We start from the raw sequence: 14957 nt of genomic DNA, 5'->3' as shown, positions 1-14957 counted from the left end.
TACTAGTGAGCCAGTAACGTTATCCTAATAAAAAATATACTATCTAGCTAGAGAAACTCCATTTAAGTGCTACGCGCCACGTGGATAGAAGTCTCACTCTCAGTTCACTGAGTTCAGAAAATGCCGGTGAAGGAAGCGTTCACGTTCACGTGTTGTTAAGTTGAGTTAGTTTTGGTTTAGGATTTGGTTGGGTGAAGTGACGTGTGCACTTGAACTGTTCTTTCTTCTGTTTCTATGGCTTCCAAAGTTAGTTAGCAACACGCATTTCGATGACGGTGGTCGGACTCTTCCTCACTGCCACGAAGCTCGCCGGAGCTCTATTCACTCTCACCGTCGCCGCCAACGCCTTCTCCTACTCCCGCTTTCGCAAGAAGAACCTTCGCGGTTTCCGCTCTCCCATCGATGAATCCCAAGACACTCTCGCACACTTTAACGTCGCTGGTAATTTGCAATTAAACACTATCTCTTCTACAAGTAATGTGTTTTCCCATTCAAAAACCTTTGTTCTCAATTTCGTTATATCTATTATGCGTAAATAACAGTAACGACCTAGCGTGTATAACATTTCAGGTTTATGTCCTTTTTTTTTTGTTTTTTTATCGGCAAATGTTGTATTAATTATGAATTTAATTAAATTGCCCTAAATAATGTCATCGAATCATTGTAAATAAAATTCATATTTAGATAATTTTGGGAACTGCCAAGTAACGCAATTGCAGCTGTGACAGCCATAATTTCCTGCAATATCAAGGATTGCAATGAAATTGTTACTGTAAGTTTGTAACTGCAATTTAAAATCTCAGGAGAGTGTATATTTTTAAGGTGTAATAAAATTGAACACTTTAATTGTTTGTTTGAAAGCATGTGGTTGAGGATACGGTTTTTATTTTTTATTTATTTTATTTGTTGCAGAAGGGGAAGATGGGTTTTTCTTTGGTTTGGCGACAGCGCCAGCACATGTTGAGGACAGGCTTGATGATGCTTGGATCCAGTTTGCTGAGAAAAAGAGTGGTGAAGGTGGTGGTGACTCTGAGGGGAAGCAGAGAGTGGATGCTGTGATTGGTTCTGCTTCTGGCGATGGTGGTTCCCAGCCGGCCATAACATCTCCGAGGAGCAGGAAGCCTCTCAAGGTGGCGATGGAGGCCATGATCAGGGGAATTGAGAAGTATATGGAAGTGGAAGGGAAAGAAAGAGAAGAAGAAGCCCGTCCTAATGTAACTGCTTGGCATAATGTTCCATGCCCGTAAGCCCTGGGATAATTTTATTTTCATGTTAATTGCAGCAAGAGATGGATCTTTTAGACTTCCAGGGTTTGTTAGGTTTGGAGGAAATGGAAGGGAGTGTTATTTTTTTCATTTCATGCATATATTCTTTAATTAATTTTTAGAATGAAAGGAATAAAATCATAGGTTATTATGAAAGGAAACCTTCCAATAATTTTTATAATAACAAATAATACATGTATTACACTGTCATCCTATTACAAACTGCTTTATGTATGATAAGTTTATTGACTATTATAATTACTTAAAGAGTTATATTAATAGTGAATTATGATTAGTTGTGTAAAAAGTTACACCGATGCCTATTAAACTTCTTTTGTAAACATTATGTAACTCTTAATTCAAAATTGTAAGTTTTACCCTCCCCTCTTCCAAAAAAAGTGTAGTTTTATGGCTAATTAGAATTTTAAAAAATGCCTGATTTTCAGGGAGGAGAGGTTAAGGTTTTGGTCTGATCCTGAAACAGAAATAAAGTTGGCCAAGGATACTGGTGTTACAGTTTTTCGCATGGGAATAGATTGGACAAGAATCATGCCAGTGGAGCCAGTAAGCAGCCTTAATCAATCTGTAAGTCGGATGCTGACCTTCCATATGATGATGAATTACGGTGCCATTCATGGTTAAGTTTATGTCAGTCAATAGCTTCTCTAATGGAGCTTATGCATATGTTTTTCAATTTTCTGTTTTATGTTGAAGTTGAACCTTATCAACCAATTTGAACTATGAGTAACTCACCTGTTGTTCTTGCTTAGGTTAACTATGCTGCATTGGAACGGTATAAGTGGATTATCAATAGGGTTCGATCGTATGGAATGAAAGTGATGCTCACTCTTTTTCATCACTCGCTTCCACCCTGGGCTGGTGAGTATGGAGGTTGGAAGCTGGAAAAGACAGTGGATTATTTCATGGACTTTACCAGGTTAGTTTTTCATTTAGTGTCTGTTGTCTGTATGCTATGGCCTATTATTACTCTACTTGCTGTGGATGACTCACAAGTTTCAAGTGAGATTAGCTGTTACCCTGTGCTAGCCTATGGTTGTAACTTGTAAATGAATGAAGTGGAATTATGGTGCTGGATTAATTACTGCAAAATTACATTTTCATGTGTTTGAGTCTTTGTTCATTTGTAGACTGTTATATTAACCTGTCACGGCATACCCGTTTCCTTTAAGATAATTTTTTTTACTATATGCTGATAAACAAATACTTCATTCAATGATTTAAACAGAATAGTATTGTTTAAAACAGAATTGAATTGAATAGGTTGGGTTCATTGAATATCACAGTACGATAGCAACAATTTGGTAGTGCAGATTAAGCAATGAGAAGTTTCTAATCAGCCAAGATGGTGAAGCAAGATGCCAGACTTAGTGGAATAGAGAGTGCTGAATCAAATATACCACCAGGTGGACTATGTAAAACTTTAGGTTCATTCTTAACAAATTCATGGAACTACATGTTCATGTACCAAAAAATAAATGTGATTTTCTTTTTTCTAATCAAAACAGCAATGAAACCATGCTAAGTACTAAGCAAATCATTTGAAAGTTAAATGGAAAGCTCATAGTTCAGTGATGAAATGTCTTCCTCTGTGAATTCTCCATCTTGACTCTATTATAGTATTATAGTTTGAGTTTTCTATGTCACATCTAACCATTCTTCTGTCTCTTCACCAATGACTACTAATTCCATGCATGTCTTTTTTAACATGTTTGGGACAGTTTAGAGATTGAAATTCCTGCTTCTATATACGATTTTTTCTTTTGATGAATATCAATTTTCTTGTTGTTTAGCTCACATTATTGTCTAATCCTATTGAGTTACTCATCTTGTGATAGTATATTCATGAAGCTCTTAATCATATCCTCCCTTTCCATACAGGCTTGTTGTAGACAGTGTCTCAGATTTGGTAGACTACTGGGTAACATTTAATGAGCCCCATGTCTTCTGTATGCTTACTTATTGTGCTGGAGCTTGGCCTGGTGGTCATCCTGATATGCTTGAGGCTGCTACTTCTGCACTTCCAACTGGTGTTTTCCAGCAGGCCATGCACTGGATGTCTATTGCACACTCAAAGGCATACGACTACATCCATGGACTAAGGTATTTCTTTCTCAAAGAAGCTTCAGATTTGTTGCAAGTTTATATTGGGCATATAGATAATGAGAGACCTGATTATGGAACTTAAAAATTATTTTTACATTCAACAATGTTTTTATGATATTTATCCTCTTTTCCTTGCTTATTTGTATTGGCTTTTATTTCTTAGCTTCTTTCTATGTCCATTCTCTGTTACCATATCTTTCAAGTGCAATAATTTGTTTTATGCTTTCTTTTCCCTTCACATTTATAAGGCTAAACATTTGCAGTTGATAACTTACGCTCTTTTCTAATTTTATATTTGTAATTATCTGAACTTATCTTTTTGGCAATTGGCAGTAACCCATTAAATTCAATAGTCGGTGTAGCACACCATGTGTCATTTATGCGACCCTATGGTTTGTTTGATATTGCTGCTGTTTCACTGGCTAATTCATTGACTCTCTTCCCATACATTGATGAAATATCTGAGAAGCTGGACTATATAGGCATAAACTACTATGGGCAGGTTTGCTTTATTAACCTTGAAAGTGCACTGTGCATGATATCTGGCATACTCACATGACAATTCTGACATTTATTTCAGGAAGTGGTTTCAGGTGCAGGCCTGAAGCTGGTGGAAAATGATGAGTACAGTGAATCTGGTCGTGGGGTATACCCTGATGGCTTATACCGCATGCTGCTTCAATACCATGAAAGATACAAACATCTAAATATTCCCTTCATCATTACTGAAAATGGGGTTTCAGATGAGACAGATTTGATTCGCCGGCCATATCTCTTGGAGCATTTGCTTGCTATTTATGCTGCCATGATCATGGTTTTGATTATGAATTAAATTTTTATTTGCTTAAAATTAAGTTTTTCTTTCATAAACACCAATTTCATGTTAGGTTTCATGCAATTTTTGTACAGGGTGTGCGTGTACTTGGTTACCTGTTCTGGACTATTTCTGATAACTGGGAGTGGGCTGATGGATATGGTCCCAAGTTTGGACTTGTTGCGGTTGACCGGGCAAATAATCTTGCACGGACCCCTCGCCCCTCTTACCATCTATTTTCTAAGGTTCGAATTTTCTGTCTATATTTGCTTTTCCATGTCATTTGCTCTGTCTAATTTTTTATGACACTTTCCATGAACTCTTGATTGCAGATTGTGAATACAGGCAAAGTTACACATGAAGATCGTGAAAGAGCATGGGATGAACTTCAAAGAGTTGCAAAAGAGAAGAAAACAAGACCATTTTATCGGGCTGTGGATAAACACCGTTTAATGTATGCAGGTAATTATTTACTCAAAATTTCAACTACCAATCCGTGTCTCTATTGATTAGTGGGACTGTGTGTTTCTTCTGGATTTTATGTTTTTTCCCACCCTTCTTATTTTAACATATATTTTTTGAATGCACTGATTGTTTTTACTGTACAACTTTATATCAATTTATTCATTTAAATTTATGATAGTTATATCAGCACCATGCGAAACTGAAGACAAACATTTTTGGATCCTGTTTTAACTTTTAACTGCGGACAAATAGTTATATCAAGTTTAAGTTGACTATTTAATACTACTGCATTATATTCATTCTTCAATGACTTTAGTTCTATATGGGAGTTATATGAATAAGTGTCTAACAAGTCTTCTTGGCTCTCATCACAGGTGGACTTGACAAACCTGAACAGCGACCTTATATAGAACGAGATTGGCGGTTTGGTCATTATCAGATGGATGGACTCCAGGATCCCTTGAGCCGCTTCTCAAGATCCATTTTTCGACCATTCTCCCTCTTCTCCCTTAAAAGGAAACCAAAATCTCAAAAGAAGAATGCCAAATTGATTCTCCAGCCTCTTGAAACTTAGCAATTGATTTGTCTTGTCCCAGATTCTATATTTTTGAGTGATGAGCACTTTCCATTTCAATATTCAACCCCAGACACATCTGTCTAACTTTCATTATATGTGTAATATTGTACTGGGTGTATTATGGTGCATTCTTGTTGTAAAGCTTATTTGTCTCATTTTTACCAAGAAGTCAACGTATTAATATAATCACTGGACGGTAATATGTGATGCCTGTCCCTGTTAGCGGAATGTCATGTATTGTATACCCTGGACATACACAAAGAATGTAAATCGCTGATCACCACTTTATGTAAGCAAGAGCCTTCCCTTTTTTCTTTCTTTTTTTCTCCCTAAGGAACCTTGATCTCCTATTTTCTATGGAGTGAGATATTTTGCATCTAAGTTTTCCCAATTCATACTGGTCATGGCATATCAGTATCAGTATATTATACAAATCTCGTCTCCTTATTGAAGAGAAAGATCAAGATCAGGGAATTTCCCGCTTCTTGGAAATGGACGAGAATTGCATTGTCTCACAGTCGGAGCCGCATTAGTTATCACCTTTGTATAACATGTATTCCAGTTTTGCTGCATTATTCAGATAATATATAATACATAAATATATGAAAGATTTTCCAGATTTAAGTTGTCTGTTCATCCGTGATGTCTATATTCATGCCTGTAATGTCCAATGATGCTTGTCCTGATTGTACATAAGGGAAAGGAAATTCTAGTTTTTTTTTTTGTATGAAATTCTAGTTATTCATGACAATAAATTTAATTTATAATAATAGAAAGTGTATTAAAAAATAGTCTGAGAGTGAATTATTAATATTTTTCTAATTTAATTTATAAAAGTAAACGTTAAATAAATTCAAGTATTGCTAATTGTATAAATTGAAAGAATAATTATTTAAAAATATATAATTTATCAAGAATTTAAAATAAAAAATAGTTAAAGTTTGCATTTAAGTATTTTTAAAATATATAAATAAACTTACAAGCTCATTGTATTTTAAGTAATTTTATTAATAAGTGTCCTAAAAACACTGATTAAGAATAAATAAATAAGTAAATATATTAAATATTTTTATTGCTAAAATTATTGAATAATTTTTATTTTTAAATAATAAACACTTCTTTCATTAGATTTACGTTTTTTGACTAATATCTTAAAGATAATTGTTAGCCCTTACCTATATTATATTGCATAATAATTACGTAAGTATATAATTGTTAACCCTTAGTAAATATTTCACCTTTGGAAGAGAATTCTGATGAATTTAGCAAAAAAACAAGTGAGTCAGTCCAAAAGATTCAGTGAATTTTCGAGTAGAGTATTGATGTGACATAGTGTAGTCGGTCAAGATTTGGGACTACCACGATGTAGTGACAGGAAGGGTTAGTGAGTAGTGACAAAAAAACTTAGCTACATTCATAAGAAATTAGTGGCAATAAACTTGGCCATATTGATAAAAATAATTAATAGTGACATGCATCATGGTGCCCATTGAAGTCAAACAACTTATGGTGGGCTTTTGTGGGCAAGGCCGGTTCCATGTGTACCATATATTTGTCTTTTCCAACAACCCCAAGTGATCTCACAGTCACTGATGTTATATGAGTAATCAACCCAATGGTTTTGGCCAAAGAGGTCGATTTTAGTAGCAGTTATGAATATGAAAATGAATGTTATTCTGTGCCTCCAGTTCCTATGTTTCTTTCTTTTAAGTACTTTGTTCATTAAAGCATCTGCAATAAATGTGGAAACATATGAATCTGATAGAATAATTGATCTTCCTGGCCAACCTTCAAGCCCATCAGTCTCACACTTTTCAGGTTACATCACTGTCAATGAAAACCATGGAAGGGCCCTTTTCTACTGGTTCTTTGAAGCTCAATCTGAACCATCCAAGAAGCCTCTCCTTCTCTGGCTCAATGGAGGTATGTGATTGTTTGCTATCAAGCTTGTCACACGTCAACCACCATTCTCATATTATTACATAGTTTTCCACTTTACAACTAAGGTTATAGCTAGATTAGAGATCTTATTATATTGATATCATTTCATTTGATTAATTTGTTTGCTTGGAAGGACCCGGATGCTCCTCTATTGGGTATGGTGGAGTTGTTGAGATTGGACCTCTTATAGTCAACAAAAATGGGGAAGGACTACATTTCAACACACACTCCTGGAATCAAGGTTTGTACATAGTACATTTGTATATTATTTCCATCTTTGGACTTTGTAGTATGTTCCTTTTTTGACAATCAATTGTTATATACAGTTCATGTTATTACTGTGCTAATAAGTATTAAGAAGGGGAGAGATTGAGGATTTATTTTGCTTGAAAATTTGAAAACCTTGCAGAAGCAAATTTGTTATTTGTGGAGTCACCTGTGGGAGTTGGATTTTCTTATACTAATACATCTTCTGATCTCACCAAATTAGAGGATAATTTTGTGGGTGAGTTTCCTTTACAGAAGATAAATTTTTCTGATTTTGTTGAATGATTAAAGTGGCCATATTTGACAAACTACTTGAATCAGCTGAGGATGCCTACATTTTCTTGGTGAATTGGCTACAAAGATTCCCACAGTTCAAATCCCGGGACTTTTTTATATCAGGAGAAAGCTATGGTGGTTAGTATTTAACTTCACTATGATATATCTCTGTCACATAGTATATTACTGGCATAACCACATTTTCATTGTCCTTATTTTCCAGGTCACTATATCCCTCAGCTTGCAGAGTTAATCTTTGATCGAAACAAAGATGGGAGCAAATACCCCTTTATTAATCTTAAAGGTTTTATTGTAAGTAAACACTCTCTAATTAGGAAGGGAAAAAAAGAGGATAAAATTTAGATGTAGTTCTTCACATGTTTTTGGCTTTATTCTCTAATAAAAAATCAAAGTTTTATCTTAGAAAAATGTTGACCTTTAACACAAATCTTTATATCGTCGGTTTTCGAGGTGAAACTTCACTTATGATTAGAGAATAACACACATTTTGTCCAAAACTAAAAATTATAGGAGAACATGCACCCCAGATGATTTCATTGCCTTCTAAATGGATATATTCAAATCTTCAGGTAGGGAACCCAGAAACTGATGATTACTATGACTATAAAGGCCTTCTTGAATATGCATGGAGCCATGCGGTTATATCAGACCAGCAATACGACAAAGCAAAACAAGTATGTGATTTTAAACAATTTGATTGGTCAAATGAATGCAACAAGGCCATGAACGAAGTCTTCCAAGATTACTCAGAAATTGACATATACAACATTTATGCCCCGTCATGTCTTCTAAACAGCACATCCTCAATAGCTGATGATAGCAACGGTAACGGCCCTGAATCATTTACTAAGGTAGATAACTACTGTCACAAATTTTTAGATTCTAAATTATAATCACTAATTAATTTGCATTTTAAGTGGTTTAAGTTGATGGAAAATTTGCTTCTTGCAGGAGAGAAATGATTATAGACTAAAGAGGATGAGAATTTTTGGGGGCTATGACCCTTGTTATTCCAATTATGTAGAAGAATACTTCAATAGAAAAGATGTTCAGTCATCTTTTCATGCAGATACTAAAAGAGACACTAACGTAGCATGGAAGGTTTGCAAGTAAGCACTAGAATTTGCTCCTTCAATGCTCTTTCTTAATTTTTACTAATGAACATTGAACATTAATTTTCGTGTTTCATTTCTTAGTAATTCCATATTGAGGACTTACAACTTCTCTGTTTTCTCGGTCCTACCTGTCTACACTAAACTCATCAAAGGTGGCCTTAAGATATGGATTTATAGGTATTTTTGGATATGCTCTCTCTTTCTCTTTTAACTAATAATTATAAAAATAACTTCTCAAATGGATAATAGTCAATGCACAAAGAAGTTATTAGATTATTATATACTATCGTGTTTATGGTTCTGTCTAATTTCTATGTAATATGTATTGAAGTTTTTTAATTTATATATAAAGTCAAATTTTTTGGTTAAAGTGTAGTCCCCAACAAATTCCATTATATCATATAAAAATTAATTGACATCATAATAATTCCCACCATCTAATAATTTTCATAACTGATACATATGGTTGTTTAGCTTTAAGATATAAAGAATGTGCATTAAATGACATGAGGGAATACAGCTTGCTTTCGGCGAAAGTGTCACGTACTCATGTGCCCTGTATGTAGGGATTATGCCCTTTACCGTGATTTCCTTTTTCGAATCATCATTCTTATATCATGACTCGCATTAATTAGGCTCTGTTTCCATTAGTTGGCCATAAAGAGTTTTTACTCGCATCTAAAAAGAATAGTACAGTACATCACAAACTTAAAGATAGAATTTCTGGTTATTTCAATTTCGTGTTTTATTTATTTTTTAATTAATTTTGTTCTTGGTACAGTGGAGACGCAGATGGAAGAGTGCCGGTGATAGGAACACGATATTGCGTTGAGGCTCTGGGATTACCTTTAAAGTCTAGGTGGCGAACTTGGTACCATGATAATCAGGTTCATGCCGTTAATCTTCCTGATTTAAGAACCGTTTTTTAATAATTATAACATAATTTACTTTTGAAAGTTATAATCTTATTTTGTAAGTACGTTAATATATTTAATATCTCAGGGTATAATAATCTTTTATGTACTTTCTATTGAAAGAAAATTATATTTGTGAATTGTTGTTGATCAAGTCATTACATGCATACAAACATACACGTGTACTAGAACCAGTGAAATTCATCGTACCAAATTGAACATAGTTTGAGAGGTAACCTTATGTATTATTCCTCATGACTCAAGAGTGAGATGTGGATACTTGGAATAGAATTCACTGTTTTTTCTTTACCCTATTTACATTGGTCTAAGTAAGTAGCATTACTCACGTATTCCTTGCACTCTAACCAGGTTGGAGGAAGGATAGTTGAATATGAAGGGTTGACATATGTGACAGTGAGAGGAGCAGGTCACTTGGTGCCACTGAACAAGCCTAGTGAAGCTCTCTCTCTAATTCATTCTTTCTTAACTGGGCAACATCTTCCTACTACTCATGGATAATCATCGTAATATATGTACAATTGTGCCAGTATTTTGGGTTGGCAATTTTTCTCTCAAGAATGAAAACCCGTGTATGATCAATATAAATAAATGAATAACAATGACATGTAGACATCCCTTAACTACAAACATTCATTTGACTCTTCTCATTAAATTATATCATTTATTATACCTGCATTTTTCTTTTCTCTCCAAGTATCAAATAGCATGTGATACTGTGATGTGAGGAACTGAGGATGTTCATACATCATTCTTTATTCTTTACCATGGATTTTGATCCTTTAGAATTAGTAGTGGAACAGCAAGAATCTAATCCGTTGAATTTGTTTTATTACATAATAAATTAATATTTTAAAACTAAATTTTATTAATTTCAATTAATAGCCTGATTAGAGAGATCGTGTTATGAAAAGGGAGATGTTGTATATGATATGCATTTGACATCCAACACACTTACTGTTTTTGCAGTAGATACAGCCTATTGCAAAAGTAAATACATCACTTTGCACTAGTATAGAATACGACCTTTGTGCGTGAAGTTTTGATGAATACCAAACAATAAAGAGCCAAGTAAAAATGAAGGATGTGACCACCGAATAAGAAAAGGTTTTGATGAAGGCCAAGTAATTAAAAAACTATTGCATCTGTCTTTTATAATAAGTTTAAAAAGTTTTCAAAACCATTGTTGGATAATTACACTTGAAAGCTATCTCTATAAGGCAAATAAATGAATATCATAATAATAAATAACATGTTTCACAATGCAAAATTGCACCTTCGGAGATTTAAAATAGGCCAAGTTCAATGGATTGGCCTAATTAATTAACTCAATGAATGGGCTTGACATTCAAAATTTAAGCCCAAACCTTTTTTGGTCCAGCCCAATTCAAAATTTTAATGATCTAGATTAAGTTGAGTTAACCTTGTTAGTCCAATTTTTTTTATTTATTTAATTTATAATTAACAAAACTGCGCATGATAAATCTAATATTATGGTACTATCATGTTGTATATATTTAGGTAACAAAACTTTGTATGTAAAAATGAAGAAAAGAGAAAAGACTGTACAAAATCTTCTAGATATTTTTTACAAAATTTACAAACTAACATTTGACTAAACACCTTTAGAATAAGTATTTCTCTAATTTGAAAGAGCATTTTGATGAAGTTAACAAAAAAAATACAAGTGAGTCAATCAAAAGATGCAGTGAATTCTCGGCTTCGAATAATAAGTTTGCCTTTACACTCTTTTATAAAGATAAGCTCAAAAGCATTATATGATATATTCTAGTTGATCATAATAAGGGACCACCACCACTATGCCTGACACCGGAAGAGCTAGAGTGAGAAATGACAATAAACTTAGCCATATTGATAAAAAGAACAGTGACATGCATCATCATGGTGCCATTGAGGTCAAACAACTTAATGAATTGATGGGCTCGTGTGGGCAAGGCTTCCAAGTGTACATTATTGGCCATTTCCAACAATTCCAATTGATCTCAATTCTCGCAGTCACCATTGTTAGAACTATAAGAGTAACTAATCAAATAGTGTTTTGACCAAAGAGGTCGATTTATTTTAGTAGCAGTTATGAACACGAACATGAATGTTATTTTGTGTCTCCAGTTCCTATGTTTCTTTCTTTTAAGTACTTTGTTCATTAAAGCATCTGCAATAAATGTGGAAACATATGAATCTGATAGAATAATTGATCTTCCTGGCCAACCTTCAAGCCCCTCAGTATCACACTTTTCAGGTTACATCACTGTCAATGAAAACCATGGGAGGACCCTTTTCTACTGGTTATTTGAAGCTCAATCTGAACCATCCAAGAAGCCTCTCCTTCTCTGGCTCAATGGAGGTCTCTGATTTTTTTGTTATCAAGCTTGTCACATGTCAACCTCCATCTTCATATTATTACTTAATTTTTAATTTTTCCTTTAAGGTTATAGTTAGATATCTTATTGTATTGATGCCATTTCATTTGATTGGTTTGTTTGGAAGGACCCGGATGCTCCTCCATTGGGTCTGGTGCAGTTGTTGAGATTGGACCTCTTATAGTCAACAAAAAATGGGGAAGGACTACATTTCAACACCTACTCCTGGAATCAAGGTTTATGCATATCTATATTATTTCCATCTTCGAATTTTGTGCCTTTCACTATCTCGTTGGTATACAAACAATTATTACTGTGCTAATAAGTACTGCTATAATAAAATAAAATAAAAGAGAGGAAAGAATGCTGATTTATTTTGCTTACTTGGAAATTTGAAACCCCTTGCCGAAGCAAATTTGTTATTTGTGGAGTCCCCTGTTGGAGTTGGATTTTTTTATACTAACACATCTTCTGATTTCACCATATTAGAGGATAATTTTGTGGGTGAGTTTCCTTTACAGAAGATAAATTTGTCTGATCTTGTTGATTATTTTAAGTTGCCATATTTGTTGACAAGCTACTTCAATCAGCTGAGGATACCTACAATTTCTTGGTGAATTGGCTACAAAGATTCCCACAGTTCAAATCTCGGGAATTTTTTATATCAGGAGAAAGCTATGGTGGTTAGTGTTTAACTTCATAATGATATTTCTCTGTCACTTACATTACTAGCATAACCACATTTTTAATGTCCATATTTTCCAGGTCACTATATCCCTCAGCTTGCAGAGTTAATCTTTGATCGAAACAAAGATAGAAACAAATACCCCTCTATTAATCTTAAAGGTTTTATTGTAAGTAAATCCTCCCAAACCAAGGAGAAAAAGGAAGAAAAAAAGAAGATAATTCAGATGCAAGTGTTTTTAGCATTATTCTCCAATCAAAAATCAGAGTTTTACACTTTTACTTCAGTAACCTATGCAGACCTTTAATATAAACCTTTATTACTTGGATTAGTGAAACTCCACTTATGAATTGTGAATAGAGAACAACACCAATATCAATATCACATAAGGAAATATATCTATGTTTTGGGAAAAAGAAAAAAAAATACAGGAAAGTGCACCCCCAGATGATTTCATTGCTCTCTAAGTGGATATATTCACATATTCAGGTAGGGAACCCAGAAACTGGTGATTACTATGACTATAAAGGGGTGCTGGAATATGCATGGAGTCACGCAGTTATATCAGACCAGCAATACGACAAAGCAAAACAATTATGTGATTTTAAACAATTTGATTGGCCTAATGAATGCAACAAGGCCATGAACGAAGTCTTCCTAGATTACTCCGAAATTGACATATTCAACATTTATGCCCCGGCATGTCGTCTAAACAGCACATCCTCAATAGCTGATCATAGCAACAGTAACAATCCTGAATCATCAACTAAGGTATATAATTAATTAATGTCACACATTATAGTGATGATCATACTGATTTTCATATCAAGTGGTTTAAGTTGAGAGAAAATTTGCTTCTTGCAGGAGAGAAATGATTATAGACTGAGGATGAGAATTTTTGGGGGCTATGACCCTTGTTATTCCAATTATGCAGAAGAATATTTCAGTAGAAAAGATGTTCAGTCATTTTTCATGTAGATATCAGAAGAGGCACTAACGTTAACGTAACATGGAAGGTTTGCAAGTAAGCACTAGAATTAGCTCCTTCATTAATTTTCTTAATTTTTAGCAATGAATATTGAATGTTAATTAATTTCTGTGTTTCTTTGCTTAGTAATTCCATATTCGAAGCTTACAACATCTCTGTTTTTGGGTCCTACCTATCTACACCAAACTCATCAAGGGTGGGCTTAAGATATGGATTTACAGGTATTCTTAGTTGTATTCTCTCTCTAATGATAAAATAACTCCTAAAAATGAAAAGAAAAAGGAACACTACATTTATTCCTCTGTGATTATATGCTTCATAAGTTATGCATATGGTTGTTCAGCTTTAGATATAAACACGTTGCATTGAATGACATGAGGGAATTATTTGCTTTCGGCTAAAGGGTCACGCACTCATATGCTCTGTTACAAAAGTTGAATATAAAAAAAATTGATAGTGCTAATTAAAAATATATTTAAGATTTATATTTCTCACTTTTTTTTATTATATATACATGTCTAAAAAATGCACCACGCAATTAGAGCTTCAATTGGGTTTTGTAACAAAATAATTTTATTTGACTCGAATAAAATTATTTTTAATAAAATATATTTGTAATCTAAAAAGAAAAATTTAGGTGTAATAATATTTTATGTAAGGTTTTTTAAAAGAAAATGATATTTGTGAGTGAAGTGTTGATCAAGAGCCAATAAATGCATACAAACATACACGTGTAAAATCAGTATAATTCATCATACCAAAGTTCACATATATGCATGAACATAGTTTGACAATGACAAGTACCCTTATGCCTCGAGAATGAGGTGGATAGTTTAGAATTGACTGTGTCTGTGTTTATCTTTAGGACCATGTATTTTAGCGTTAGTCATCTATTCCAAAATAAATATATTCCCTATACTGTATATTGATTTTGTGGAATTTGATAGAATGGGTGAAAATGAAACAATGCAGGTTTGAGGAAGAATAGTGGAATATGAAGGGTTGACATATGTGACAGTGAGAGGAGCAGGTCACATGGTGCCACTTAAGAAGCCCAGTGAAGCTCTCTCCCTCATTCAGCATCTTCCTACTACTCGTGGATAGTC

The 14957-nt window shown here is 33.9% G+C and overlaps 2 protein-coding genes and 1 pseudogene across 3 annotated transcripts; all 3 read left to right on the top strand.

Annotated features, from left to right (window-relative positions):
• Window positions 1-82: 82 nt before the first annotated feature.
• On the top strand, window positions 83-5564 carry LOC114392317 (beta-glucosidase-like SFR2, chloroplastic). The gene is made up of 10 exons (XM_028353395.1): window positions 83-441; window positions 913-1243; window positions 1712-1850; window positions 2036-2202; window positions 3165-3386; window positions 3723-3891; window positions 3970-4203; window positions 4299-4448; window positions 4536-4665; window positions 5043-5564. Exons 1-10 carry the CDS (start codon window positions 270-272, stop codon window positions 5240-5242), a joined length of 1914 nt encoding a protein of 637 aa, XP_028209196.1. The 5' UTR covers window positions 83-269; the 3' UTR covers window positions 5243-5564.
• A 1267-nt stretch (window positions 5565-6831) lies between these two features.
• Window positions 6832-10486, top strand: LOC114392319 (serine carboxypeptidase-like 33). Of its 2 annotated transcripts, XM_028353396.1 has the most exons (10): window positions 6833-7168; window positions 7320-7427; window positions 7596-7691; window positions 7775-7867; window positions 7953-8041; window positions 8320-8601; window positions 8702-8859; window positions 8947-9042; window positions 9647-9752; window positions 10149-10486. In XM_028353396.1, the coding sequence occupies exons 1-10, from the start codon at window positions 6898-6900 to the stop codon at window positions 10296-10298; spliced, it is 1449 nt and encodes a 482-aa protein (XP_028209197.1). In that variant the 5' UTR covers window positions 6833-6897; the 3' UTR covers window positions 10299-10486. The 2 variants fall into 2 exon arrangements, with proteins under 2 accessions (XP_028209198.1, XP_028209197.1); XM_028353397.1 differs by lacking the exon at window positions 8947-9042 and having other exon boundaries at window positions 6832-7168.
• Window positions 10487-12372: 1886 nt separating this feature from the next.
• On the top strand, window positions 12373-14252 carry LOC114393487 (annotated as a pseudogene).
• The last annotated feature ends 705 nt before the right edge of the window (window positions 14253-14957 follow it).

The sequence above is a fragment of the Glycine soja genome, chromosome 17 (genome assembly GCF_004193775.1).
Source record: "Glycine soja cultivar W05 chromosome 17, ASM419377v2, whole genome shotgun sequence".
NCBI lineage: Eukaryota > Viridiplantae > Streptophyta > Magnoliopsida > Fabales > Fabaceae > Glycine > Glycine soja.
This window is presented reverse-complemented; position numbering and strand designations above follow the sequence as displayed.

Coding starts and splice junctions, on each gene's coding strand:
- LOC114392317 (XM_028353395.1), top strand. CDS start 270: ATGACGGTGGTCGGACTCTTCCTCACTGCCACGAAGCTCGCCGGAGCT. Junction 1,851..2,035: donor TAAGCAGCCTTAATCAATCT/GTAAGTCGGATG, acceptor GTTCTTGCTTAG/GTTAACTATGCTGCATTGGA. Junction 4,449..4,535: donor CTTACCATCTATTTTCTAAG/GTTCGAATTTTC, acceptor TCTTGATTGCAG/ATTGTGAATACAGGCAAAGT.
- LOC114392319 (XM_028353396.1), top strand. CDS start 6,898: ATGAATATGAAAATGAATGTTATTCTGTGCCTCCAGTTCCTATGTTTC. Junction 8,602..8,701: donor GCCCTGAATCATTTACTAAG/GTAGATAACTAC, acceptor TGCTTCTTGCAG/GAGAGAAATGATTATAGACT. Junction 9,753..10,148: donor CTTGGTACCATGATAATCAG/GTTCATGCCGTT, acceptor CACTCTAACCAG/GTTGGAGGAAGGATAGTTGA.